Source organism: Gouania willdenowi, chromosome 18 (assembly GCF_900634775.1).
Source record: "Gouania willdenowi chromosome 18, fGouWil2.1, whole genome shotgun sequence".
Taxonomy (NCBI): Eukaryota; Metazoa; Chordata; class Actinopteri; order Blenniiformes; family Gobiesocidae; genus Gouania; species Gouania willdenowi.
Window position 1 is genome coordinate 22538892 of NC_041061.1, and position 15541 is coordinate 22554432.

At 37.7% G+C, this 15541-nt stretch overlaps 1 protein-coding gene across 1 annotated transcript in view; it reads right to left on the minus strand.

Annotated features, from left to right (window-relative positions):
• The window catches only part of sorcs2 (sortilin-related VPS10 domain containing receptor 2), a 462702-nt gene that overhangs the window by 322205 nt on the left and 124956 nt on the right, over positions 1-15541 (minus strand). Inside the window, exon 2 of the mRNA XM_028475153.1 lies at positions 8248-8315. Within this exon, the coding sequence (XP_028330954.1) occupies positions 8248-8315 (68 nt within the window). The remainder of the gene's footprint in view (positions 1-8247; positions 8316-15541) is intronic.

A 15541-nucleotide genomic window follows, 5' to 3' on the forward strand; every position in this document is an offset into this window, starting at 1 on the left:
CGCAAAGCAGATGGTTTCTCTGACAACAAAGAAGAAAGAAAAAAAAATTATGTAATGTAGCAAATAAACAGCAGACTGCTCATTAATGCGCAATATCAAATATAATAATAATGATAATAGCCAATAAAATTGAAACTGAAACTAAACTAAAACAGTTGCTGGTTCTAATTCCTGCCCGAGTAGAGATCTGGGTCCAGTTCTGTTAGGAAGTTGCATGTTTTTCCGGTTCCTCTGTACTCAGGCTTCCTTCCATAAACCAAAAAAATATGGATTTGTTGGTAATTTAGGTGTTAAATTAAGCGAGTGGGTTTTTACTGCAGACTTGTGACAGACTGTACCTTCAACACACCCGATGTGAGGTGAGACGAGTAGATTCAGTGCTGGAGTGAGCTGGTAAGAAAGATCAATAAATAGTTCCCTCATGTATAAATATAATAGAAACTTTTTCGTCCTTTTTTTTTTTTTTTTTAGATGAGCTCAATGGACTCCATAAAACACCAAAAGCCTTAATGTCACTTCTAAAAGCTCCATTTAGAATAGGAATTTAAATAATCTCTCCATTTTCTTTTTTTTTTAAGTGGATAAAATTTCTACACTCAGTAACTTCTCGGTAATCTCATCAAAGTGGGAAAAACAATATGAATCGACGACATAAAAGTACAAACAGAAGGCAAACAAGTACCCAACACGAAACTCTAGATGTTGTCAAACACTTGCACCAAGTCTACAAAGCCTAAATAAAGCAAAAAAGTGAGCTGCATCTGTTCCTTTCCATTTAAGGATCAAACATGGTCTATTTAGTACTTTGCTGCTCAAGTTAGAGAAACACAATCAAGAGAAATCAGCTCTGCCAGCCTTTTGCTATTACAGTCTTTGTCAGTTTCTATTCTTTCTGTGAAGATATAGGTGATATATGATATCTGTCGCTTCTTTGGTTCTATAAAATAAAATGCAGAGAGGAAGTTTAATTCCCAAAGAGACTCTAATATATGTATATACTGTAGTTCAGATTATCTTAGACAATCAAGCCTTCGTCATCTAGTCATTTCTCAATGTGACAATTTTAATCCCTAGACCCCAAATTCCTGCAGATTAACACTAGCTTGTCGTTGCTAATATAACAAAGCTAAAAAAAACTAAATTAGGGGTGCCCAACACGTTCATCAGTTGTGATTTACCGGTCGATCACGGGGGCAATTTGGGTCGATGGCACTCATGGGCCGCAAGACTTTATAAATGAATGAGAACAGCATGGTCACATATACCAGAAATGAAACCTTGAAACCATTTCAGCTTCAGATCTCAAGTTGAGGGGGCACTAGTGCACTAATTTGTTCTTTCACAACCTTTAATACAAAGTAGGAGTAGATCCTCTACCCGCTCACAGAACAGGCAAAGCTGCATCGTGTGTGGAAGCTATGGAAGTTCTTCTAAAGAACAAAATTAGCTACAAATACTGAAAAGCTGTGTGTGCTACTGACTGGCACCACTAAGGGAGAGGGACTAGCTGGGATACCGCTATTAGCATAGCTCCGTATCAAAATAGAAAGATGTCGACACAGGAGGATGGTTAACGTGCCCTAAACTCACATACTCGTGTAGCAAAAATGGCAAAAGTCGCTCAACGACTTAATGACCGTAGCATTACTATCCCAAAAGAAAGTTTTCACCAGCTAGGCCTTGCTGTTGTTGTAGCAGCGTCTCTGTGGTGCGTGGCACGACATCATAATTTGCTACCGTGTGATTGGCTAAAAAAAAATCATGGTGGACAGGCGCTTCGCCCAATGAGATTCAAGCATTCTGTTTACGTCCCTCCCTGGTTCCAAAAGGATTCGCCAGACACGGACTTAGATCGATGTGGAGAACTGGAGTTAGAGGGAGGGCTACACATCAATCTGGTTCTTGCCAGGTGAATGAACAGCAGCCTCTTAGAGAACTCACAAGATTTGGGTTAACGCAAGACGACGCATTTGTGTGTTCTGATGGTTCTTTATGAAGTGAGAAGCTGTGTTTGAACGATGAGATGATCTGAGATAAACAAACTGCAGACCATCACACTTTCACAGAGTTTTGGTTCAGCCATGAGGAAACGAAAATGCTACATTTTTACTGTATATTTCATAAAGTTCATATTCAAAACATTTTTATTGATTGTATTGTAGGACGCAGAACACAATGTGCGTTCATACGCTGTAATTGCACTGTAAAAACATCCGCGAAACACTGAGGCCGTGAAAGGTGAACCGCAATATAGCGAGGGACATCTGTATAACCCCCCCAAGTAGATTGCGAAAAGCTTTTTATTTGTTTATTTAGCTTCTACATTTAGTTTGTGCAGCAGAGAGAGAAGTCCATCTGCCTCAAATTGAACTTCCTGTGTGCTTGTGCGCACTGATGTCTCCACATTAAATGAGCAAAATGCTCATTAAATAGGGGCGGTCTGCACCAGTTCTGCTCGTGCACTAATCATTGCTGCAATCTTAGTGAATTCCGCGCAGCAGGTGAGGAAACTGCATCACGAAAGGATTTAGGGAAGAAACTGGATTACCACTAGGGATGTAACAATTCACTCAACTCCCGATACAATTCGATTCACGATACTGGGTTCACGATTTATTTTACAAAATGGGACTGTAGAAAAATGATGACTGAAAAATATTCCTTTATTTTTTGGGGGAAAAAAACAATAAAAAGTGTTTTCCTTTTATTTTTTATTGTCAAAAGAATCCCTTGATAAACTATTCACAACAATGCAATTTAACTAAAAATAAATCTTGAATGAAATAAATAAAGGTATAATACAAATGAAGAAGAAGCCTATTAATTTAAATTCTGGTTCTATAGTAAACAATGCAAAACTGCATAAAAGTTATTTTTAAAAGTGCAACTGAAAATGTATTTTGTGCCTTAACAATTGGACTTAAAAAAACCCAAAAAAAAAAACAGTCATTTCACTATATTTACATCAGATATTTGTTTGGACCAGCAGAGGGCGCTGGTAACCCAGTGGTCGGTTGGCATGCAGATATCTTGCAGTGAAGAAGAGATGCTTATGCTAGCAGACAGAACTAATAGAAAAACGTGACTTTTACATATATTCTTGTAATATTACAGATATTCTTTCAGTGCTAAAGGGGTAAGAAATCATTGATGAACATGTTTAAAAGCAGAAGGCGGCCAGAAAGAAAATATTAGCAGATTCCGCCCACCGCCAACACTTCTGGAAAGTACTGCGATTTAATTTTCACAGTATCGATGTGATGCGTGATACCTGTGAATCGATTTTTAACTGCCTTACGATTAATCGTTACATTCCTAATTACCACCCTTTATTTCAGATCTCTGTGAATCCTCCCCTCAGTTTCTGGTTTGGGTTCCCCTAATTACAGTAAATACATCCAAGGCGATGCAAATGTTAGTTTTTTCCCCCTCCATGTCCTCAGTCACACTTAAAGAAACAATGCTAATCACATTTTCACAGGATTTTTGGGAAACAGATAATATCGCCATAATGAAGATTGTATCAGTGGCAGAGTTAGACATGCAGATAAGCATCTTTAGTTACTCTAAGGTTCAAACTTCTGATATAAGTAAATCAGCACAAAAAAAACTGAATTAGATGCATTAGTCACGGGCTAGAGAAAGAACATTGTGAGCTCCTTTTACAAGAACACAAAATGAGACAGAATGAAATAAGACCTCTTCACAAGGGACAGTTATTTGTACGGCCTCTTGTGGATATATGTGTGTAATCTCCCTATAAGTAAAGGCTCTCTGTTTTTACATATATCAAGTTTACATTTAAGGTTTTAATCCATTTCTTCCAACAGAATAACGATGTAAATAAAGCTCTTTTATCAGCCGTGTTATAGCATGGCACCTTGGTCTAGCCATAACAGACCTGAGAGACAGATGGAGACGTAACAAGCAGCGATAACAAAAGAGCTACTTGTGATGCCAACGCTGAGGAAACAAACCAAACTCCCAGCAGCTAACAGGGAACAGGCGGTTCGCTTTACACACAGGTCGTGGAAATGATAGCAAAGTACAAAATGGTAACTTATACGTCCTCAGAGCTACTCGGACTGATCTCTACAGGAAGATTTGACTCACCATCTCACCACATGGACTTCCATAAATAATCCCACTACCAAGTCAACTATAGGTTAACTTATTTTTTTTTTTTTTTTTCTATAGGTTAACTTAAACAAATATTGACTCATCCAGTCCTTCCCTAGAGGTTATGACATCATCTGAAATTCCTTTGGTGTAGAAGTCACATTCTGACTGCTCTTAAAAAAAAAAAAAAAACAAATTCAGTTAAAGCACATTTTCATTTTATGCCTCATGATGTATTCCCGCATTTTAATCTCACTGTAATACAACATTACTTGAAGTTGTATACCTAAGGCTGACATTATACTGTCATTATCTGTCATTAGCATGAATAAGGTGTCATGAATGCTGTCATTAAGCTGTTATTAAGTGCCGTTCGCTAAATTACGACACCTTTAGAGCTGTGCTGGCATTTTATGGGTTAGGTAAAGGAATCTAGTGGGGTTAGGTAGGGTTAGGGTTAGGGATGTATATTGATAAGGATTTAATGATTCCGATGCTTTATTGATTCCTGCTTATCGAGCCGGTTTTTTATCGATTCTCTTATCGATGCCCAAATACGCTGAGAAACATACATACGGTACAGTATGTTTGCAATTAGCTTCCAGCAGCTTCTCACAATTCCATCCCACTCAGCACAAAAAATATTCCCGTCATGCAGCCCAAAGACATTTTGTAGTTCCCTGCAGCATGAATATTATGAGGAAACCATGTTGCTATGCATGGAAAATTACATTAAGTCATTTTTGTGACACTTTTACAAACTCTGTGAGACTGGGCTGGTCTGACACATGCAAAGGCATAAAGTTAGTGTATTTCGTGTAGATGTCCCACTAGGTTTAAACTGACTGTTGCTGATGGGTTGAATAATAATTTTTTTTCTCCCAAAGTGTGCAATAGAACTACTGGAGGACCAGTGCACTTACTACTCACACATACAGCATGATATACTGTATGCATATAACTTTGCTATAATGTAAAGTGTGCTTGTTTGTTGCAGAAAAGCAACTAGGCAAAAACTGAAATTTGTGCTGTTAGTTAGAAAAGAGAGTTTTTTTTTCTTTTTTTGACAATAAAATAGTATAATAAAATAGTACGTTCATGTTGAAGTATATCTCTATTGGGATCATTTAAGGAGATGACAAAAGGACTTTTGTTTTGCCTTGCTGACATTGTTTAATGCAACATGCTAGCTTAAAAGTTGAAGTTTAGCTTATTTTGTTGAAACCTAAGATTTAAAAAGGTTTAGACACAATGTTTATCTACAGTAATTAAAATATAATAATTGTATCCCATCCTTTTTATGAGGACACTGAAGAGAATCGACCAAAAGACATTACATTCAAATCCAAAATTTGATACATGGTTAAAACTTTTAATTTTAATTCACTCTTTCATGATTAATATCCAATCAATATCATTGAATTTGTACTTTAATATTAAAGCTTAACATAGATTGACAGTTGTGTTGCTGAACACACCTTCCCACTAGTAATTATGGGGCAAAGTGTCAGTTCCGCACTGGTTTCATTTAATAAGGTTAAAAATAAAACAAAGTTATTTTTTAATGAAAAATGTATTTTCCCGCTAACACTTAATGTGTGGATGAAGTGTCATCATTGGTACCTAGAAGGAGTTTAACAAAAATGAGTGGTGAAACCTTGGCTCAAGGCATTACCGTTGGAGCACCTCATTGATTTAATCACTGTGAAACACAAAACAACCCAAGATTACGTGAATCATGTCCGAAAAAAATTACATTCATAGAGAATGCTACGAGCGCAAAATGAAAGCTAGCTCACTTAGCTGTAGCTGCTCAGCTGTGAGGACCTCGGTGTGTTTTGACTATCGACACAGGTCAAGACTTTATTCCTTTCCATAGATCGCCGTTTGTTAACTTGGCTGCTCGGAAAACTTTGCCTGTCTGTTAACTTTCTCTCAGTGTGAAACCTGACATCTTGATCTACGCCACTTGACAAGCAGAAACGACGAGCCCATTCATCTTCTCATCTTTCTGGTTTGATCCCACAGCTTTGAAACTTCAAAGACACTTGTATGCCAGGGACTGGCTCCGCTGTCCAGGCATAGGAAACACACTGCTGTGCATAACACCTCACTAAATAAAGTTAAAAAATAAATCAATAAAAAACTTGAAATAAATTGGTCTTCATCATGGCTCTTTTAAAAAAAAAAAAATGCAAATTCAATGGAAATGTATGCTCTTTAGACAATGATGCTGGCCGACAGCTGGCCCTCTTCTCTTGTCTCTTTAAGTTTTCTAAAGAGTAAATCCTACCATTTAGCTATCCTTAATTATCTTTCTTTGTCAATCCATCCATCAGGAAATCTGCAAGATTATTCATTCACTGGAACAAATGTAAAAATCAACAAGAGTAGGAGGAAAATATATGTACATTATTCATGCCTCTCATCAAGGGAGACAGCAGTCAGGCCTAATGAGAGCCTGAAGCTTTGAAGTCATGAGCCCACAATGGCCACGGTTACATGATGTTTTTGAATTTGGAATTAGTTATTCCGAATTAAATTATTCGGAAATTAAGCGTTCTGCTTCGTGTTTACACGGAAATAGTAATTCCGAATGAAAAACATGGATAACAGGTTCATACGGCTTTATTTAATTCCGCTTATGGTCTGGGGGTTGGGGTAAGGGTTTTGATTGGACAGGGGGCGAAAGTGACGTATTCACGTCTATCAGGACAAAATACCTAAGAAAACATTTATTGTCGGCTAGAACATAGAAGACAACATGAGAACTGTTTTCACTTTTACTTTTAGTGTAGCTTTGAAGCAGCAGCTCGACAATAACATACGGTTTCATTTTGGTCCGCTGAGTAGGAGAAGGAGATAGGAACTAATTACCGGTAAATCAATTCCAGTAAATAAAATCCAGTCAATCAATTCCAGTAAATAAAGTCCAGTAAAAACGCTGGGAAACAATAACCAGGAATAAATATTTGCTCCCTGGTAAAGATAGTAGATCTAACAACTGGTACAATGATAAACTTGGTGATATTACAGCCTGGGAATGCAGTACAGGGATGCATTTACTCTGTTTATGGGTTTAGTATCACCCGTCCGATGAAGCCTGTTCCGTTTCTCGATGTCCGTGTGAATGTCGGCATGTTTATGCTTCCGTCCATCCACTCTTTTCAATATATCCATGTCTTCTAAGGCTCTTATTAAATAAATAGTCTCAGCTCTAGTCTGGGTAGCCATTTTGGACTACGTCGTCACCACACGTCATCACGACTGGCCGAGCATGTGCGGAACGACCAAAATTAACTTAAAGCGGAATTAAACATTTACAAGATAGAGGAACTATGTAATTCGCAATTAAAATCGGAATAAACCAGCCGCCTATTTCAGATTTAAGTTTAATTCAGAATTACATTTGCATACAGAATTAAGTGTTTACAAGGTCAGTTTAAAGACGATTTAATTTTCATTCTGAATTAAAGAGGAATTAAAGCTCCCATGTAAACGTGGCCAATGAGGTGAATGGCACGAGTTAAGAACCACCATTGGACATTATTTAAGCTAATGTATCCATCTTCTCTTCTCTATATTTAGGTTTTCACAACAGATTGGAAGTTTATCAAATCCGCATCACTCACAGAAGGTCTCCAGCCTCTCCAGAGTATTAACTCTCCATGAGGATATATTTGAGTGTAAGAACTGCTTGATGTCAAGTAGGGCAGAATGAATGCCTTTTGCCACTCAAAATGCAATGTGAGAGGCTTTTTTTTGGCAAGTGGCAGCCTTTGCTAAACAGACCAAACTCTGCCAGCCAGACTTGACCTCTTTCCCTGGCACTGGCTGCCAATGCTACTCTGCCCCTGTGTCATGCTGATATCCTATCTGCCCAAACAGATGCCCACTCAAGCCTTTCAGCGCAGCCCTCCTGTGCGCCATCCGCCTTACTACGAGCATCCTGCTGATGTTTCGTCCGCCTTAGTCACACTTCTCGCTCTGCTGTCCTCGACGATTCACAGCAGAGAGAAAAGCACAACTAGGATTGACCGCGGCGATAGATAGATCATGTAAGGCCGAGGCAGAACATGACATTAAGACATCTATGAAGAGCAAACACGGTGTAAACATTTTGCCTACCTCCACAGTGAGCTCTCTAACACCTTGGTGGAATCAGCGTGGTAGTACTTGGTCAGGATCAGGATGACCTGCGAAAGGAAGCACACATTTAGACACAAGCATCCAACTCTAAAGATGAATCACAACATAAAGCAAGCAAAAAGTACCGCTTAATAACAATAAAAATAGCAATAAAAATCCTTTTACACTTTCAGAGGTGAAAGTAACGGATTACAAGTACTCACGTTACTGTAATTGAGTTGCTTTTATGGGTACTTGTACTTTATTGAATGTATTTCTAAATCAGTCATTTTACTTTACGTTTTAAAGTTACATTTCTACACCCAACCGTTACTGAGTAAATTGTGATTTTTTTATTTTTTATTTTTGTTTTAAAATGATCAACGGACATTGTGAAACTACAAAAACGTAAACAACCAGATAATCAAATGCATCATCACATCATAGCTGAAAAAACAGCATCGAATGCTGGTATTTTCTCAATTTTAGAGTTGATAAATTTAGCTATACTCAGTCTGAGAATGTTTTAAATTTTTAATTAAATATATTGGTGTTATTTTATTTAAAAAAAAAAAAAATTGTACATTTTAGGTTGTGAGATGAGATGTTTACTGTATGCGAGGGAACCATGGCAAAATGTATTACCACAAATAAACATGGGGGGTGAAAGTAACTAGTAATTTTTACTTTGAGTACTATTTAATTGAGCTACTTTTTACTTGTCCTTGAGTATTGTATGTATGACTTACTTGTACTTGAGTGCAATTTCAATCAAGTAACAGTACTTCTACTTGAGTAGGATATATCAGTACTCTTTACACCTCTGTTGGTTTTCATCTCCACTGTAAACACTATCAACATTGTCAGAAAGGTTTCGCGCATTGCATTGTGGGATGTGGAGACCTGTAGATGGTTGTGTTTTTACTTCATTCTTATCGTAATTTCTTGTGTTTCGTCTCCAGACCAGGAGGACAGTGATCCATTTGACACTATTCTTGATCTAGTTTATTCCAGGTATTTTGCATGATATCACCTCACACCTTGAGGCTTTCTATTACTTCTGAATTCAGGTCTTTCTGTCTAAGCCCCAAAATAAACATTCGCCATAGTTGTATCGCAACTTTCAGTAAAAACACCATAACGATGACAACAGAAATCTTTGGCAGAGTTTTTGGGAGCAAACGTCACTTTTACGACAACATCAACAAACGGAGTGTTTACAGTGGAGATGAAAACATCCTTTCGAGCGGCAATCCCAGCTTCAGATACGCGTCTGTTCAATGAGGATGGCATGAGCCAAAACAATCTTCAACATTACTTTTCATGAGAAATTAATGCACAATATACAGTATATATAAACTCACAGATCTAGAGGTACATGAAGGACATTTTAACGACATACACTTAGATATGGCTGAATGTAGCAATGTAGCATTGAGTGCCGGTAATCTGTAATCTATCTGTTGACCAACATTTTTTAATGGCACACTGTGTAACTTTTGGCCGCTAGGGGCGCTAGATCTGTAACTTTCACGTCAAGAGCCCCTCGTCGCAAAAATCAACACACAGTCGGTCGGGCCAGCCTCCCTTGTCTTTTGATTGTGTATGCAGACAGTAGTTGACCTGTAACTTCGGGATAATGATTGGCTCTAAGGGCTGGGGTGCGAAGCGGGGCTGGGCTCGCACCGCAACTACAGTCTATGGGCTGGAGTATGGGCTGGAGTAGCAGTAGCCACCGCCGCACTCTTCTCCCCACCGCCAGAGAAGCGGGCCCGCCTCGCAGTGTTGGCTGTTCTCACTGCATCAGTGGTGCTCCCCCCACTCCCTGACCTCGCCGCAGTTGTCAACCCCCTTTGTCGAGGGTCGGCGCAACGTCCGAATGCTTACATAGTCTTACATGCTTACATAGTCCCTCAACATGAATAGACACAGAAGAAGAAATGACACTACTTTCTATAATAGGCCTAAATAAAATCAGATTCCAACAAGACTGTTTAAGGAGACGGCTCATTATACCAAAACCAGAAAAGATTATGGAAGCCATTACGCTTTTAACACCCAACTCCTTTAGCTCATAAACCTATGTATCCATCTTTAAAAACATGACCAAGGGGAAACATGCTCAGAAAATGAGGGTTTCTATGATTTCAAATGAGCAACAGATGCAAATGTTTATAGCAACAAGCTGTAGACATTTCAGGTTTTTCCATTCCAACCACCTAGCTAAAAGAGCAAAAGATTAATATATGATGTCATCAGATTTATGAGTAGCCAGCTACATCCTATTAGGAGGAAATCTATCATTATAAAAACCTATAATCACAAGATTTATTTGCTCAATCCACTTTTTTTGTTTTTTTTTTTCCAAATTAGAATCCTATATTGAGCTATTTAGTATTTCCGAGAACCCGTCCGAGTGCAGAAGCTCAAAACAGAAGGTGCTGACTAATTCAAAATTGAATTTTTAAGGCCAGATTACAAGGTTTGTGGTGTCGACAGTGCAGCGTATGCTTTCCCAATATTTATAAATCTTTTAGAGTAATGATGGAATGAATAAGTGATAACACACATTTGAAAAAAATTCATTTTGTAAATAAGTGGAACAAAACAGCATTGAGGCTTTGTGAATATATTTAATTCTAAAGTCTCTTTTCTATCATCATTTTGTGTGTTTTAGTTGTCATTTTGTGTATTTTTTGTCTCGTGTTGTTCTTGCTCTTGTGTGTTCTTGGTATAATTTTAATTATTCTCTCTCAGTGTGCGTGTTTTTTGGTGTGGTTTGGTTGTTTCTTACGTCGTTTTTGTAAGATTCTCTGTTATTTTTGCGTATTTCGTAGTGATCTTGTGTGTTTTTCTCTCATTTAGTGTGTCTTTGTTGTCGTTTTTGTGTTTTTGGTGTAATTTTATGTATTTTGTTGTTTGTTCTTTTTATTATTAGTATATTTTTCTCTTATTTTGCTTTTTGTTGTCGTTTTTTGTGAATTGCTGGTAATATATAGTATCATTTTCAACTAAAAATAAACATTATAAAACCCCATTTGTTTCTCTCTCAAGTACCCCCTGTAGTGCCATTGTGTACCCCTAGGGGTACAAGTACCCCCATTTTAGAAACACTGGTCTAAGATGCAACTGTTCCTTTTGTATAAATGGGGCAACAACACCATATACACAAACAAAGTTTAGAGTTTAACTACAATCTATTCAAATGTACCTGCTGTTTTCCTTGTTGAAAGTGGCTACAACGTTGCCCCAATGTTTGACAAACAACAATATAAAGTGAATGCATTATTCATTTATTCATGCTGCTGAGACATCTGGGTCCGCGACTCAAACCCCTGGTGTGTACGTGGGATCAGAGACGCTTGTCTTTCAAACGTCTGAAGACTTCTTTTCTTGACAGCAAAGCCTGCTGGGATTTACGTTGCCATGGCGAGAGTGCCAGTGGGTCAGGCAGCGCGGAGGGGGCCAGGCGTTGTGATTGACATACTGGCTTTTTTGTTCTAGGTAGTGGACGATGAGAAATCCACCCTGGTCTGCCTCTAGGCTGAGAGCTCTGATTGGCTAAGAGGTCTGGCCTAGAGGAGGCTGCCAGCAGCAGGCTCTGTATGGGCGTTTGCTCCGAGGGAGTCAGACTGTGAAAAATGGACTCACCAGATGCATATAATAAAAGCATGATAGCAGCTAGGGCTGGGCGATATCTCATATCTCAATATTTTTTCTCAAAATTGCAATATACAATATAAATCTCCACCATTATATTTCAAATGAAGTCTGACAAGAAAGACAATTCAGGGTTAATTTTGCTGATGCAAAATGTCACACAGGCACATTTATTAACAAACAGTTACTCATAATGTTCCACTTTTGGCTTTTTATCCAATAAAGGACAGCATGTGCGAGTGAAATGTGCTTTTTCATGCTGTTCTGAGAGTGTGTTTTAAAACTAAATAGGCTATAATAAACCGTGTTTTCCGGGCTATAAAGAGCACTGTTTTATTGGCAGCATTATAATAATTTAGCAATTTTCTAAGAAAAATCCACACAAATGCCGCAGCCTAAATTAGGCCGCACCCTATAAGCTGATGAGGGTGCCCGTCAAACAACTCGGCCAATCAGAACGGGGAGTTAGGCGGGATGCTGTACTCATTAGGTTTCACGGAAATGTCCATGTTTCAACTGATACGTTTCCTTTACGACATGAAGTCTCCTCCTCACTGCCCCACGTCTACATATCAGTCCATTTACAGCTTTTTAGGGTCACTTTTCACTGGAACCAGACTGATACACCGCTTCCTCCGCTCTTCTTACAGTGAACTACCGCGGAGCGATCGCATCGAGTCGGACTCAGAGTCAGAATACGGACGTGATTGCTACGTGGTGATTTGGCTACTTCATGCTGTTATGCTACTATTACAAACTGGCTGACTTTTACTGTAATTTAGCCACGTCATTGTTAAAGCTGCAGGGTTCAAAGCGTGAGAAAAAAGTAGCGGCTTATAGTCTGGAAATTACGGTATATATATATATATATATATATATATATATATAAGCAATATTGCAAAATCAATCAATATATATCGCCCAGCTCTAATAGCAATACTACCTAATGTAATGTTTGACCTGTCCATGTAGGTTAGACATGGGTAACTGGCGGCTCGCGGGCCACATGCAGCCCTCGGTCTGATTTCATGTGGCCCCCCAAAGTAAACAAACAAATTAACAGAAAAATACACAAAACAAAAGCAAGAATACTATAAAAAAATACAAAGAACTACAACATTGTAGGAAAATATAGTAAAATACAAGGAAAACACACAAAACTACTACAAAAATGAACAAAATGACAAAAGAATACACGAACCAAAAGCAAGAATAAAATACAAAACACACAAAATTACAACATTGCAGGAAAATACAAGAAAAACACACAAAGTTACTCAAAAAATAATGTAAAATTACACAAAATTACAACAAAATTACACCAAAAGAGAAAAGAAACACAAAAAATGACTCTGCAATCCCATAGTACTAACAAACAAGCAAAACGACAACAGCAATAAACAAAAAATACTCCAAAAAATGCAAAATGACTACACGATTACACAATATGACCATTTTTACTGGAATAATACATATAAGGACAACATGCAAAAATTGCCTCAAAGATCAAGACATCAACAAACACAGAACTATTTAAACTGTTTGTTTTTTCCTTGTTAATGCTGATATTGGTCATTATTCTAAATGCTGACATGAAGGTTAATAATGTAGCCCTTTGATCAAATAAACACATTTTTGTGGCCCCCGCTGTGATGGAAGTTGCCCCCCTCTGATGTAGGTGTTCAAAAACCAAGGTCCCTGCCATGGAATCCCCAAGAGTTCTTTTGTGTCCACATCGTGGAAAAATTAAAATGCAACCAATCAGGGCTTTGTTCTATGGCCCTAAAACAGAAAGACTTCACATCTGTATTAGGTATGTGTGAGAGTCAAACAGCATGTGGGTAGTGACCTTCAGTGACTCTGGAAACAAGCTGTTTGCTTCTGCACAGCGGTCCGTCTCCATAATAAGATGCTGGTTCAACGCTTAACACTCTTAAATGAACACACAGTCCCATGACACAGGATTAGATTAACCTCGGCTTCACATACAGTATTTGTGCCTATAAAACCATTTTACGTTTTTTGGTTCCCCTTCAGGCTTAAGCTGGCTGGTAAAATGGGAGTTTTCTTTCTTATACTTAAATTGATTGCTGTTTTTCCCACATCAGGTCTATTGAATTGGGAAGTTGGAAGCCCAATATGTTGTGGAATTCAAACACGAGTGAAATCTCTTTGCATTTTCTGAAAAACCCTATTTTTACATTTACCAAATATGCCAGCATTGGATTAGTATTACACTCTAATCATGACAAAATGAATAATGTATGAGTACATTATGCGCCTCATAGTTACGACTTTTAAAAAAAAAAGATGTATTTATAAAAGTGACAATAGATATTAATCTCTTGTTCCTTATGTTACGGTTTGTTACATCACATTACATGTAGGGGTGTGTATTGCCATAAATCTGACGATTCGATAAGATTCCCAATTTGCATGTCATGATACAATATATCCCGATACTTAACAACATATATATATATATGTATATATACATATATATATACATATATATATATATATATGTATATACATACATACACATACATATACATATACACATACATATATACATATATACATATATATATACACATATATACATATATATATACACATATATACACATACATACACATATGCATATACATACACATATGCATATATATACACATATACATATACACATATATATATACACATATATATACATATATACATATACATATATACACATACACACACATATACACACATATATACACATACACACACATATACACACATATGTACACATACACACACATATACATATATACACATATACATATATATACTGCAGACAGTTAGTTAATCTAAATATCATTCACCTTGATGCTTAAGTGTGACTCTTAATGTACAAATCGGCTTAAATTCGAGACAGGATCAAATTCTGACCCGATAAGCCTATCTGAGCATCAGCCCTTTGAGACAAAGATATTCATCATTCATCCAGAAGCCAATGCCAATAAAATACACTGCCTTCCATCCTTGTGCTTTGTCACCCCTTAAGGCCCAGGTACTGTTGAATTGGAAAATGATTTTTCTTTGGGGGATGAAGTGGACAGAGCTCAGATGAATCCTCCCATAAATCACTGCTGGCAGAATTCAGGCGGAGTGTTTATTTGGCAGCGATGCACCTCACCACATCAATAAAAGTGCTGAACAGCACAGAAGCCACAATCCAGCATTTCCTTTAGTGTATAGAGCAGTGTGTTAAGTCGACAACTTGGCAGCTTCCATCTACAACTCGATGGACTAAAGGGTAAAATTGGCACAGACTAAACATTCATTCCAGATGTGGATATAAAACATATCCTATATTTTGTTAGGTGTCATCTAAAACACATGAATCACAAATTCACACATGGGGCCATCAAGATTTGGAATGATCTTCAGGAAAAGTTAGTGTGTGGAGTCTGTTTGTAATTGGAAAATCCCTCTAATCCAGGGGTGTCAAACTCATTTTAGTTCAGGGGCCAAATACGAACAAGCAGAGATGGGGAATCGAACAATTTCAACAATAGTGCCACTTTGTATTTCCATGTATAAATGAAATTAATGTATGTATGTAGAGGCACCAACAATATCCAAG